The following is a 14,871-nucleotide window of genomic DNA, read 5'->3' as shown; positions in this document are numbered from 1 at the left end:
GGTCCATTGTCTGAGCAAGAACAGAGAAGTGTGAAGGGCAATGCCTGCCATGTCTGTCTTTTTTTTCATCAGGAAAACAAAACCTTGACCAGAATACCCCAGCAGACTTTCCCTTTTGTTTCATGAACCAGAACTGGTTCAATTGGCCACCTTCCTAGCTGCAAGGGAGTCAGGGAAAGAGAGCACTTGACTTCCCAAGGGAGAGAGGTTGACAATGCTGGGGAGAGCTAATCCAAGAGCCTCTCACAACACTGAAGGAGAAGAGACCAAATTCCAAATCCCTCTGCATTCTTCTTTGTTATTGTTCCTTTACTAGACACTCAGTATCGACTTAAGATTCAATGAACCAAGGGATATAGTATAAGATCATTTTTCCCATCACTCTCTTGCTAATTTTTCTTGAGTTATTCTCAGTATTTCCATGGCAAGAATATACTTTCTCTCCTTAAAGAAGTGGAAAACAAATTTTCTCCCGTTCGCACCCACTTCTTACATTTTTCATTTCACCTGTCTTGCTCTTAAACCACTAACTTGCCCTATGCTTCTGATTTTAACTTATTTCACCCCTGATTTCTGCACAAGTAGGAGGTATGAAGAACCATGTAAGGAATAAGAGGAAACCAGCATTGGATATGGAGGCTAAATCCCTCCTCCCAGAGGTTGCCTCTACATGGGTGGGTTTTTGGATGGCTGTCACTTCCTGTGTGCCACCTGCTTCACTCTGCCTTGCATGTCCTCTCAAAGGTGCAGTAATTCTAAGAACAAAGGGATGGAATAAGGGCATATGTTGAATGCTCCCCATTTTTTTCTGGTTAAAAATGGTGGGAGTTACACCCTCCCACATACCCTGGATGCGACTGGCTTTCTGCCAGGTTGTCTATGCTGCTTTTGCTTCCTGTGGCAGGTAGTGGGCATATAGTGGCTAAGAGAGCCAGTTTCAGAATTGTAGGTTTGAATCCTGCTTCCTGCCATGACCTGGGCAAATTACTTAACCTGTCTGCATCTGAGTCATATTACCTGTAAAATGGAGCTAATGATAATAATTTATAGGATTGACTCTGTTTAGGACAGAGCTCAGCACATACTTACTTAAGTGAGCTCTTTTTACTGTTCCAGCCTCCACTTACTACAATTTCAGCCTCATTTTGGGCATCTGCACAGGGTTGTTTGCCTTTCAGGTTCAGGGTCTTTGGATTTTAGAACAGTTGTGGGGCTACAGCTTGAAGTAAACATTTGTGCTTTTATTTGTTTCTAAATGAATATAGGTTGTTAGTCAAATGTTAAAACAGTAAGCTTTTCTTAAAGTTACGGTAAAAATTCAGATCAAATTTGACTAAAATTTACTGTTACTAGTGTCAAGCAAGCATTGTAGTAAACACATCTGCATATTCTTTTCTTTCCTTATAAATTCATTCATCCCTGGGGAGACTTTGAACTCCAGAGTGTTATGAATTTTCTTATAAGCGAATAGAAGTGAAAGGAGGTGTTTTAAGGAGCTGGTGTAAAACCATCTAGAATTTAAAGTGTGAGAAGATCACGCACTTTTGTTCAGTTAGTTCCACGTGTATGTGCTGTGTCAGTGAGCAAGTATCTTAACCTCTCTGAACCTCATTTGTAACACGGGAGTTACTATTCCATTCAAGTAGTGGCTTAAATGGTTAAATGAGTAAAGCAATGCAAAGCTCATAGCAAGCTTCTTGACATAGTAGAGCCTCAACAAATATTAGATGTCATTCTACCTGTTTTGACTAGATTTTATATTGCTTTGAGACAGGTTAAAGTTTTATGTTTCATTTATCAGTCCTGGAAGCCATAATAAGATTAGCAAGTAATATATTCATAATAGATAGTGATGCTAATTTTCTTATCTTTTTAAACAGACAACTGGATCTGGCCAAGAGGGGAGGTTTAGTGGACCCCTGAAACCCATGACATTTTCTATTTTCGAAGGCCAAGAACCAAGTCAAATCATATTCCAGGTAATGACGACTTTCGATCACTGTCATTTTGATTTCTCATGCTCTCTCAGACTTTTACTCTTACCTACTGTGCAGCAGAAAATAAAATAGTCTTGGCAGATCTCATTATCAAGAACAATTTCAGAAGCTAAATTAAACAGAGAGATAGGTGGCCTCAGTCTTGTAAGGCATTGTATCTAACTAACATCCTCTCTTGGACCTCTTTAATTGTGTCTGGGGGGGAGTTCTTCCACCTTGGGAGTGGGGATCTTGGTGCTTATAAGCTCTGCCTCCCCCACAAGGATGGGATGAGAACAAGTTTTGGGAGTGGGATGGCCCTGACCATCAAGGTCTCTGTTCAATTCAGTTGCTACTTGAAGTGTTTGAAAATGTGGGTTCTCTGGAGTAGCGCTGAAATGGCATCTCTGTCTGGCCAAAGGCCCGCTTTTCCTTACTAAGTACTCTGAGCCCAGTCCTGGACCTTTGCCTATGGGATGGCCAAGGCACCCTGAGAAGCTGTCATCTCCATTAGTCATTGGATCTAATATGATAAATCAGATACTTTATCATAAGTAACTGATAAAGATACTGGATTGAGGTGTGGCCTGCAGGGGTGAGTGACAGACTTCAGCTATTAAGGGCTCTGATAGAATCCTGGAAATGTAATGGAGAGGGAGAAAAACATGCTACTTCATTTACCAGAAATCCCCTGGGGAAACCTGCTTGTACTTAGAAGAGTTGAGGATGTTTTGATAAGCTTCTACACTCCCCCATATACCAGGAAATCAAAAGATGGTTGCTAAAACACCTTCTATGGTAGATCTTCCATTGTTTTGTTGGACTGTTTTGTCCACAGAGAGGCTGAAAGCTGCCTCATGCCCTTTCTCTCATTTCATATTGGTGCAGATTCATGCAGAGGGCCCCAGACTATGGCTGGCGGGGGTGCATGTGTCTCTGTCCAGCCCTGCTGTGCAGGCAGTTACAGAGGCCTTACCCTATCCAGTAGGGGAAGTCAGGCAGGGAGGGTGAAGCAAACACTTTGGGAGTCAAAGGCTGAAAGAAATGCACTTGGAGAGGAAGGGAGAGAAAAGTATTCCAGCCAAGGCACAGCATGGATGCCAGCAAGACCAGCACACTGCAAGGGCTGGCCCGAGGCCAGTGCAACCAGGGGGCGGAGAGCGAGGAGAAGAAGGGGGGAGAAGAGGCCGCAGAGACAGGCCGCACTGACTCCTAAGGCTCTTAGGTTTTCTCCTAAAAACAATGGGCCCAAATCAAGTTCCCGTTCAGGAAATACTGCTCTGCTACAAACAGGAAGGAAAGAGGATACATGGCTGGGAGGCTATGGCGGGAGCTCACACAAGAGAGACCATCTTGTTTGCTTACTTTCTCTGCCTTGCTTAGGGGACACTTAGTTATAAATTCTCTCACATTTTTTATCCCTTCCATTTATGTATTTTATGCTTCATAAGCAGGTAAGAACTTTGTGGCCCAGGCACACATTCATGTTCTTTTATTAGCTGTGTATGAAGTGGCTACCGTGTGCAAGGCACTGGGCGGGGCATGGGAATACAGGATGACTTCCAAACCATCCTGCCCCCGCGTACTCACAGGGTGGGAGAAGAAGACTAACAAGCATGCAAGCACATGCAATGAAGGGTTCTCACTGGAGTCTGTTGGATGCAGAGGGGCAAAAGGGAGGGGAGGGAAGCGTGACCAGCTTTAAATGATGACGGTAGTGGGTGAACAAAAAGGCTTCACGGACCCCTAAATTGAGCATTCAAAGATGAGCAGGCCCTCACAAATTGAAAGCAGTTCCTGAGTGTAGCACCAGGAAAAGCGTGTGGGTGTGCCTTTAGCAAGAAAATGAAAGATGATAGGTTGTCCAGGGGCTTAGGGCAGTCAGAGGTGAGGCTGTGGAGGTCAGCGGGGGCTGGGCTGGCCCTTTACCCTGTGGTAGGCTGCGAGGCTCCACTGGAGCAGTCAAACAAGGAGTGCAGAAATTAGATCTGTGCTTCTACAGACTTACTCAATGGCCATTCGAGATTGAGTTGAAGAGGCTGAGCCTAGAGGTAGAAAGGCTTGTGGGAAACTGTAGTGGAAGTGATGGAGACCTGTTCTAAGTAAGTCCAAAGGGGGACGGGAGAGAAAGAGATAAGGAACAATGTGAGGAAGTCACACCTGTGGGAATTGGATGAGTGTGAGCTGAGTGAATGTGTGGGGTGAAAGGACCCAGAGGTATTTAGGATAATTTTTAGGTTTCTTCTGGCTTGCTTGACTGAATGGTTTGTGATGTTAGTGTGTATGTGTGACAGTGGTGGGGGGTAGGTTTTTGGAAAAGTTAATAAGTTTTAAGCTTATTGAGTTTTAAGGTTATCTGTGGGGCAGCTAGCTGGAGAAGTTCAGGAGGCACTGGTTATATGAAACCAGAGATACAAAGTGGGGAATCCGTCTCATACAGGGCTGATCCAGTCCTTGGTGCAACTGAAAGCCTGTCTTTAATGAAATATCTCAACTGCCACAGGGCCAAGCAAGTGATGAATGAAGCTATCTGGGGATAAGAAAAACAATAGCAAAAAATAGATACAGGGAAAAACCCAACTGAGCAAATGTGAAACTCACTTCAACATGTGGAACTTTAGGGAGTTGTGAAGACTGTGGCAAATTGAGAGTACATCAAGAGGGATAGGATGAATTGAACTCCAGACAGTTTTTACAAGTGAGAATTTGGGTACAATATTTTGGGATTTTATGATTTTTTAAAGAAAAATCAAAAATTTAAATTTATGTAAAATTTCTTAACTTAAGAATATTGGCACAGTGTATGTATGGTCAATAGCCGCAGCCACCATCACAGCTGCCTGGCCTGTGCAGGTTCGCATTTGATTCCAACAGATGGTAATGAAACAACGGAGCCAAGAACTGGTGGGCCATTACCTTTAATCCTAGCTCACACCTGGCGGGCAAGAAAATGCACCCAGTGGGAAAACACTTCCCTTTCCATTCAGGGCTCCCAAAGCCACTGACTTATCTGAGTATTCCTAGAATCAAAGACCCCACCAGCCTTATTCACCTCTGTCCTCATCTCCTCTCTGAACAAACTCTGCACAAACTGGCTTCTCCTTCAGCACTCCACCATCTTGGCTGCCTCTCCTCTGCAATGCTGATATCTAAGCGAGAGTGCCCTCGATCTGCCTCATTTAAAAGTGTAGAAATTAAAGCTTTTAAGCCAATATACAAATAAGGAAGTTTCTGATACAAAGCCACTCATCTGAGGCATAAATGGGATTCCTCATAAGAGTGCACCACCCCACATCATGCAACAGTCAAGGGTGTGAGGAAAAGCTCAGTTTTGAGAAGATCTTAGTATTAAAAGGGTGGGAAAGGCTTAATTTTAAAACCAAATCTTAGGCTATAAGGACCTTGCCAACCTACAGCCTGTCTCCCACACCCAATGCAAATTATAAGTGAGTAAACATATATATCATATTTATAAACTTATTTGACTAACACATAGCTTAAAAAAATTATCACATAAGCTAAACAAACATATTTGTGAGTCAGAGAGTCTGTGGTTACTTCTGAATGAGGAGACTCAAGACAGAAGAAGAGAGTAGGTGTTCTGTGAATACAGGCCCACATTCCATGGAATGAAATCAGGATGGTGCGTAGAGGCAATCCCTGATTTACAAACACCACAGGCTAGAAACTGCTTGATAGGATCATTTGATAGTCTCAGAACATTTATTTTTGTGTTCTTTTTTGCTTTAGCCATGCTACAAAGTTTATCTTTTCTTGGCAAAAAAAAAAAAAAAATTGGTAGGGTAGTTGTCATGGCTGAATGTTTCTTTTTATGGATGTGTGTGTATTGGAGTGGAAGAGTAGGAGATGAAGGTGATTTCCTTCCTAGGATCACAAAATCTTTGTGCTGGAAAAGACTTCAGAGACTTCTAATACCAACTGGTTGTTTTACAAACAGGGATACTGAGGTTTAAATAAGTTAATGGCAGAGCTGAGACTAGAAAACAGTCAACTTCTAGTCAAATATACCATCTTTGTATGTGGAGATAATACAGCAAATAACAAGCAGAACATATATATCAATAACAAGGAGATAACAAACATGTGTTAGTACTTCATTACCTTTTTATGGCTAAATAATATTCCACTGTATGGATATATGGATATACTACAATTTGAATATTTACTTATCGATTGATGGATATTTATGGTTATTATAAATACTGCTATCAATGGCCATTCATATATAACTTTTTGAAAAGATGTATGTTTTTAATTCTCCTGTATATATACCTAGGTGTGAAACTGCTGAGTCATAGTTTAACTTTTTGAGAAACTACAAAACTGTTCTCCATTCTCAAAACTATTTTACATTCTCATTAGCATTGTATAAGGGTCCTGATTTCTCCACTTCCTTGCTAACACTTGTTATTATAACTATCCTAATATCTTAATGTCCTATATGCTAATAGGAGTGAAGGGTATTTCTTTGTAATTTGGGTTTGCATTTCCTTAATGACTAATGATGTTGAGTATCTTTTCATGTGCTTATTAGCTATTTATATATCTTCTCTGGAGAAATGTCTATTCAAAACCTTTGTCTATTTTTAAATTGCATTATTTGTCTTTTAACTGAATGTAAGGGCTCTTTATATTTTCTTCATACAAGTTCCTTATCAGATAGGCGATTTGCAAATATTTTCTCATATTCTATAGTTTATCTTTTCACTTTCTAGATAGTGTAATTTGAAGCATAAAAGCTTTTAATTTGATGAAGGTCAAACTTTTTCTTTTGTTTATGCTTTTGATATCATATCTAATAAACTATTATCTCATCCAGAGTCCTGAAGATTATGTCTGTTTATTATTCTCAGAGTTTTACAGTTTTAGCATTTACATTTAGGCATTTGATGTATTTTTAGTTAATTTTACTGTATGGTGTGAGGTAGGGATCCAACTTCATTTTTTTGCACATGGATATTCAGTTATTCCACTACCATTTGTTGAAAACCCTATTCTTTCCCCATTGAATTTTCTTGGCACTTCCATTAGAAATTAATTGACCATAGATGTAAAAGTTTATTTTAGAATTACTAATTTCATGTTATTGATGTATATTATATCCATCTTTCTGCTCAAAAGAGTACTACACTATTTTGAATACTGTAGCTTTGTAGTAACTTTTAAAATCAGGCAGTTTCAAGTGCTCCAAATTTGTTCTTCTTTTTCAATGTTGTTCTGTCTATTCTGGGTCTCTTCTATTTTTATATAAATTTTAGGATCAGCCTGTCAATTCTATAAACAAGAAAAGTATAATTTTGATAGGGATTGTGTTGAATCAGTGTCTCAACTTGGGGAGTATGATCATCTTAACAACATTAAGTTTTTTAATCCTTGAACATGAGATGATTTTTTATTTATTAGATCTTTAATTTCTTAAGAACAACAAATGTTTCATAGTTTTCAGTTTATAGATCTTTTATTTCTTCAGTTAAATTTCTTATTAAGTATGCTTTTTAAAATCTTATTGTAAATAGAATTTTCTTAATACCATTATTAGATTGCTATTTTCTATTGTATACAAATACAACTGATTTTTGTATATTGATCTTTTATCCTGCAAACTTACTAGACTTGTTTATTAGCTATAATAAATTTTTGAAAACTTTAGAATTTTCCATATGTAAGAGAATGTCATCTGCAAATAGAAATAGTTTTACTTCTTTCTAATCTGGTTGCCTTTTATTTCTTTTTCCTCCCCTCTGAGGACCTCAAGTACAATGTTATTTAAATGGCAAGATTGGGCAAACTTTTCTTCTTTCTGATTTTATGGGGAAAATTTTCAGTGTCTCACTATTAAGTATAATGTTACTGTTAGTTTTTCTTAGGTGCCCTTTAACAGGTTGATAAAGTTACCTTCTATTCCTACTTACTGAGTATTTCTTATCATGAAAGGATGTTGGATTTTTGTTAAATGATGTTCTTTCTGCTTTTAATTAATTAATCCAACACTAAATCAATTAATTTTTATATATTGAAGTAGCTGTATTCTGGGATAAATTCCACTTGGTCATGGTATATAATCTTTTTATATGGTACCAGATTCAGTTTGCTAGTATTTTGTTGAAGACTTTTGCATTTATATTTCATATGAGATATAGGTTTGTAATTTTGTTGCATTGTCTTTTCTGATTTGTGTATCAGGATGATATTGACTTCATGGAATGATTTGGGAAGAATTTCTTACTCTTCTAGTTTTTGGAAGCATTTTTTTCTTACGTATTAGGTAGAATTCACCAATAAAACCACCTGGTCCTGAGCTTTCCTTTGTGAGAACTTTGTTGATTACTAATTCAATCTCTTTACTAGTTATAGTTCTATTCAGATTTTCTGTTTATTCTTTAGAAGGTCTTGGTAGTTTTTGTCTGTATAGGAATTTATCCATTTTACTTAGGTTGTGTAATTTATGAAAAACAATGATAGTATTTATTTATTTATTTTTGAGAGGCAAGGGAAAGAGAGAGAGAAAGAGAGAGAAGAGAGAGAGAGAGAGAGAGAGAGAGAGAGAGAGAGAGAGGAACATTGAATTTTTCCTGTATCTGCCCTGACTGGGGAATCAAACGGACAACTTCTGTGCTCTGGGACAATGCTCCAACCAACCATACTATGCAGCAAGGCCAATAGTATTTTCTTAAATTTTTTAAAAATCTCTGTAAGGTTAGTAATGATGTTCCCTCTTACATTCTTGACTTAAAAAAAAAAATTTCTGAAGTTAGAAGCGGGGAGGCAGTCAGACAGACTCCTGCATGCGCCCGACCGGGATCCACCCGGCATGTCCACCAGGGGGCGATGCTCTGCCCATATGGGGCATTGCTCCGTTGCCACTGGAGCCATTTTAGCACCTGAGGTGGAAGCCACAGAGCCGTCCTTAGCGCCCGGGCCAACTTTGCTCCAATGGAGCCTTGGCTGTGGGAGGTGAAGAGAGAGATAGAGAGGAAGAAGAGGGGGAAGGGTGGAGAAGCAGATGGGTGCTTCTCCTGTGTGCTCTGGCCGGAAATTGAACCTGGAACTTCCACATGCTGGGGCGACACTCTACTGCTGAGCCAATCAGCCAGGGCCTTGACTTTTGTTATTTGAATTTTGTCTCTTTTTTTCTTGGTAAATCCAAATGAGGAGTTCTCAATTTTGCTGATCTTTTCAAAAAATCAATTTTTGGTTTTGTTGATTTTTTTCCTTTGCTTTTTTATTTTCCACTTTAGTAATTTGTACTCTAATCTTCATTTTTTCTACTTGCTTTGGCATTAGTTTATTCACCTCTCCCCTCACCCCTGTTTCTTAAGGTGGAAGATTATTTATTTTAGACCATTTTTCTTTTATAAGCATTTACAGCTACAGCTTGGAGATATTGCATGTTGAGTTCCAGGACCACTACAATTAAAGTAAATATTGCAATAAAGCATGTCACATGAATTTTTTGGTTTTCCAGTGCATGTATGTTTATATATATGCATATATGTTTACACTATATTGCAGTCTGTTAAGTATGCAATAGCATTTTCTAAATATGTGCATACCTTAATTTAAAAATATTTTATTGCTAAATATACTAACAAGCTCGTGAATCTTTAGTCAGACATAATATTTTGCTGGTGGAGTGTCTTGTCTCAATGTTGATAGCTGCTGACTGATCAGGGTGATGGTTGCTGAAAGTTAGGGTGGCTATAGCAATTTTAAAAAAATAAGACAACAATGAAACTTGTGCATAGGTTGACTCTTTTCATTTAAACACTTACAGGTTATTGAAGTGTTACTAACTGGCCTAATGATAATATTGGTGTGTCTCAGAGAATAGAGAGACTTGAGGAGAGGGAGAGAGATAATAGAATGGCCAGTAAGTGGAGCATTCAGAACACAAACAACATTTATTAATTAAGTTTACCATCTTACATGGGCATGGTTCATGGTGCCCTCCCCCCCAAATGACAATAGTAACATCAAAAATCATTGGTCACAGACCACTATAACAAATATAATAATGAAAAAGATTGAAACATTGAAAGAATTACCAAAATGTAACACAGAGACATGAAGTGATCAAATGCTGTTGGAAAAATGGTGCTTGCTAGATTAGGATGGTCACACACTTTCAATTTGTAAAAAACACAAATAAAGTTAAACTCAAAGCACAATAAAGTTAAACTCAATAAAATGAGATATACTTGTATAAATACTGCTTAATCTGCATCCCATAAGATTTGGTCTGCTGTATTTTCACTTTCATTCATCTGATCATATATTCTAGTTTCCTTTTTAATTTCCCCTTTGACCAGTTAGTTATTAGACTGTGTTATTTCCACATATTTGTGATTTCCTCCAATTTCTGTAATATTCTATTTGTTATATACATTATTGAAAGTGAAGTTTTGAAGCCACCAACTATATTTTCCCTTTAATTCTGTTTTTGCTTCATATATTTTAGGGTCTTGGTAAGTACATATATGTTTATAATACTTATAGTTTCTTGATAAATTGACCCTTATAGAATGTTTTTTTGGTCTCTGATATGAATTTTTGTTTTAAATTGCTATTATTTTAAAGTTTGTTTTTCTTCTAATATTACAGATTAATTTCACCCTCATTTTGAAGGATAATGTTGTTAGATATACAACTGGGAGTCATTTTCTTTCAGCACTTTTGTTATATTGTTTCATTGCCTTCCTGCCTCCATGAGAAATCTGCTGTTCTGTTTATTGAAGATCTTTTGTATATAATAAATCTTTGCAAGGTTCTTTCCTTGTTTTTCATATGTTTGATTATGATATATCTAAATTTGGGTCTCTTTAAATTTATTTTATTTGGAATTTATTCAACTTCTTGGATATGAAGATTAATGCTTTTTCTCAAATCTGGGAAGTTTTTGTTACTCTTCCTTCAAATAATCTATATGTTCTTTTACTCTTTCCTTCTATGAATCACATTATGCATGTGTTTGCTTGATGGTATTCCATTGTGTCTAGAATTCTGTTAATTGTATTTCTTCATCGTTTTTTAACATTCTTCAAAGTGGATAATCCAAGTGATCTATTAAGCTCACTGATACTTCTACTCACTCAGATCAGAGCTCTTTCTAATGAATTTTCTTTTCAGTTATTATAAACTCCAAAATTTCTGTTTTTTTAAAAATCATTTCTATGTCTTATTGATAGTCTCTATTTGGTGAAACAGTACTCTCATACTTTCTTTTAGATATTTAGAAATGCTTTCTGACTCTAAAAAATAGACAACATAAAGTTTTTATCTAGTAAGTTTAACATCTGGGCTTTCTCAAGGCAATTTCTATTGCCTGCTTCTTTTTCTGTATATGAGCCTGTTTCTTAAAATTTTCATGGCTCAGAATCACTTGTTGAAAACTGAATATTATAAAAACTATGATGTGGCAGCTTTAGAAATCATAGCCCCTCCTCTTCCCAATGATTTACAGGTCTTTTACTTAAAATGAAAAATAATAACACTTTTATTTATTATATAAACAAAATAATATCAATAAGCAAACAATAACAAAAAAACTCCCCACATTCCTACCCCCTTTAAAACTGTTTTTTAAAATTCCATTTCTTGCCCACTGACATGAATACTTTTGATACTGTTATAATTATAATCTACGTTTATGCTTATATTCTCTTTTGTTACTTTACATCATAACATTGTTTCTTAAGCTGCTTCATAATTTGTAGAATGAACATTTTAATGATTAAAATTTTGTCAACTTTATGTGCTCTAATAATTTTATCATCTTTCTTTTGGACCATTTATGCATTGTCAACTTTACTGGTATTATAAATAAATCTACTCACACAACAAATGTGTAGTTTACTGTTTAAAAATTATTTTCTTAAAATAAATTTTGTTTAGTAATGTTTGCTATCAAAGGCTACAAACACTTTATTTACTGCCTCAAGTTATTTCCAAAAGGATTATACAAATTTATATTTCCATCAGTAATATATGTTTCTTTATATCCTTTCTACAATCCTGAAACCTTGGCTATTTTTAATTTTTAAATTTGTTAATAAAAATAAATAAAATATACTAAATATTATTACTGAGGTTGAACAATGTTTAAGTCTGCTTTATTTTATGGAAATTTTCTATTCTTGTGGTCTTAAAAGTACTATAACTTTTCAATAATATTGTGATAACTATGTATGGTGCCAGTTGGGTACTGGAAATATCAGGAGGAACCCTTTGTAAAGTATGTGACTATCTAACCAATATGCTATAGACCTAAAATCAATACAATTAATGTTGATAAAATTAATTGATAGTAATAACAATTCAAAAATAACATTGAAAGTAATTTAAAAATAAAATTTTAGCTTTGTCTATAGTTGATCTTTTCTTCACTTCTAAAAGGTAATTAAGAGATTGTCATATAGAATACTATCAAGTTAAAGCCACTTTTAAATTGTTTTCTTTAATACTAAGTATTTCTCAGTCATTGTCACAATGTTTAGAAGTACTAAATGACAACATTTGTTATCCTACCAATAAAGCCACACTTTTAAATATTTCTTGGAAGTTAGTAATGATTTAGCTTTCATATATTCCCAGACAAATCTCACCTAGCTCTAGTTACAATTTAGAGCATCAGTTGACTTTTGTCAATATATTAAAGTAGGGCCCTGGCCGGTTGGCTCAGCGGTAGAGCGTCGGCCTAGCGTGCGGAGGACCCGGGTTCGATTCCCGGCCAGGGCACATAGGAGAAGCGCCCATTTGCTTCTCCACCCCTCCGCCGCGCTTTCCTCTCTGTCTCTCTCTTCCCCTCCCGCAGCCAAGGCTCCATTGGAGCAAAGATGGCCCGGGCGCTGGGGATGGCTCTGTGGCCTCTGCCTCAGGCGCTAGAGTGGCTCTGGTCGCAATATGGCGACGCCCAGGATGGGCAGAGCATCGCCCCCTGGGGGGCAGAGCACCGCCCCTGGTGGGCGTGCCGGGTGGATCCCGGTCGGGCGCATGCGGGAGTCTGTCTGACTGTCTATCCCCGTTTCCAGCCTCAGAAAAATGAAAAAAAAAAAAAAAAAAAAAAAAAAAAAAAAAAAATATATATATATATATTAAAGTATATTATACATTGTTTTTTTAAGGAATTGTAGTTTGAATGTTAGTTAATTCTCAAGCAAACATTTAGAATATATTATTTTAAAAGTCTAGAGCTTCCTAGTTAGTGATTGTACAATAAAAATGTTACCTGAAATTGGTGACTTTCTACAAATTCCATAACATTGTTTTTTCTTACAAACTCATCTAACTTTTGCTTTTCCCAGTTTAAGGCCAATCCTCCTGCTGTGACTTTCAAACTAGCTGGGGAGACAGATGGAATATTTCAAATACAACCAGATGGACTTTTGTATCACATCAGAGCTCTGGACAGGGAAACAAGGGCTTTCCACAAACTCCAGGTGAATTGAGACCAGAAAATGTCACCTAACTCCAATCTTTCTGAGCATCCTTTGTTCTGGAAGTATCACTGGCACCTTCACCCCTTGCATGGAATCCTGTTGGGGTTCTCCTAACATTAATGGCATGCTTTGTAAACACCATTTGTCCATTGTTTTTACCAACTACTAAAGGGTATGGCAAAAGTGCCTTCTTCCTTAGGCTCCTTAGCATAGCAATGCCCTCTGATGGCATTATATTAAAGTATGGCATGCTCAGGTACCTGGATCAAGACTAAGCCAACACTTGTTTTTCACTGGTATCTGCCTGTGTCTGTTGGGTGGGCTCTGGATCCACAATAAAGGCAGCATTAGTGCTGGTATGGAGCTTCTTTGGACCTTGCAAGAAGCAGTTTTTATGTTTAGTATGTTTAGTATCTGAATGCGCAGGCATAATGCATTCCCCAATCGTGGGGAAAAAGAGCAAGCCAAAAGCTTTTTGTTTGGTAACTTCTACTGTTAAATCTTCGGGGTGACCATTGAAATGCCTCTGTAAGAGGACATCACAGTACTTCCATAGCCTCAGGGTCAAAGTGCTCTTATTTCACTGGCTCCAGCTATTTAGAAAAGAAGCATGTCTAGTGTCTAGCTTACCCCACTACTGGAAAAAGTCCTAATAATCCAGGTTTAACTGATAGTGCCCCTATTTTAGCAGGTCCCAATTTAGGTTTTTATGGTTGTCTTTCTCCCATATAGTTACCAGGTATTGGTTCTTAGAGCTCTAATTTCCCCCAAGTGACTTTTTTTGTGTGTGATTTGAAGTCCAGAGTCACCAAGCTGGTTTCCTTTTCCTTTCTACATCAGGTCTCAGCCCTGGATGCTCACGGGACTACAGTGGAAGGCCCAGTCCCTATCACAATAGAAGTAAAGGACATCAATGATAATCGGCCCACATTTCTCCAGTCAAAATATGAAGGCTCAGTAAGGCAGAATTCTCGCCCAGGTAATAGGCAGGAGCCTGGAGGTATTTGAGGAAAGATGGAAGGGTATCAGGCAGAAGGGGAAGAGTTGTTTGGCTACAGGCTGGAGCTGTCACTCATTAAGCACTTACTTTCTTAAATTTCACAGCAATCCTCTGGGAGTTGTTTTATTATTCTTTTTGTTCTAGGGTACAGTTTCTCAAACCTTGGCACCATGGACACCTTGGGCCTGATAACCCTTTTACTTTTTGGTCAGGTGCTGTCATATGCATTGTAGGATGTTAAGCAGCATCCCTGACATCTACAACAGATGCCAGAAGCAACACCTACCCGTAAATTGTGACAACAAAGATGTCTTTAGACATTGCGAAATGTTCTCTGGGAGGATGAAAACTCACCCCTAGTTGAGAACTACTGTTCTAGAGTGAGCTTGAGAGAATATCTTAGAGCTATATGACACTTTAGAATATTCTGGAAAGGTGA

The 14,871-nt window shown here is 37.6% G+C and overlaps 1 protein-coding gene across 2 annotated transcripts in view; it reads left to right on the top strand.

The window, feature by feature from the left end:
- The window catches only part of CDH17 (cadherin 17), a 105,526-nt gene that overhangs the window by 37,044 nt on the left and 53,611 nt on the right, over positions 1-14,871 (top strand). For both annotated transcript variants that reach the window (XM_066379136.1, XM_066379135.1), the window contains exons 3-5: positions 1,881-1,979; positions 13,298-13,432; positions 14,273-14,411. In XM_066379136.1, the coding sequence (XP_066235233.1) occupies positions 1,881-1,979; positions 13,298-13,432; positions 14,273-14,411 (373 nt within the window). The remainder of the gene's footprint in view (positions 1-1,880; positions 1,980-13,297; positions 13,433-14,272; positions 14,412-14,871) is intronic.

The sequence above is a fragment of the Saccopteryx leptura genome, chromosome 3 (genome assembly GCF_036850995.1).
Source record: "Saccopteryx leptura isolate mSacLep1 chromosome 3, mSacLep1_pri_phased_curated, whole genome shotgun sequence".
Taxonomy (NCBI): domain Eukaryota; kingdom Metazoa; phylum Chordata; class Mammalia; order Chiroptera; family Emballonuridae; genus Saccopteryx; species Saccopteryx leptura.
Note: the sequence above shows the minus strand (reverse complement) of the source record. Positions and strands in the feature narration are given on the sequence as shown.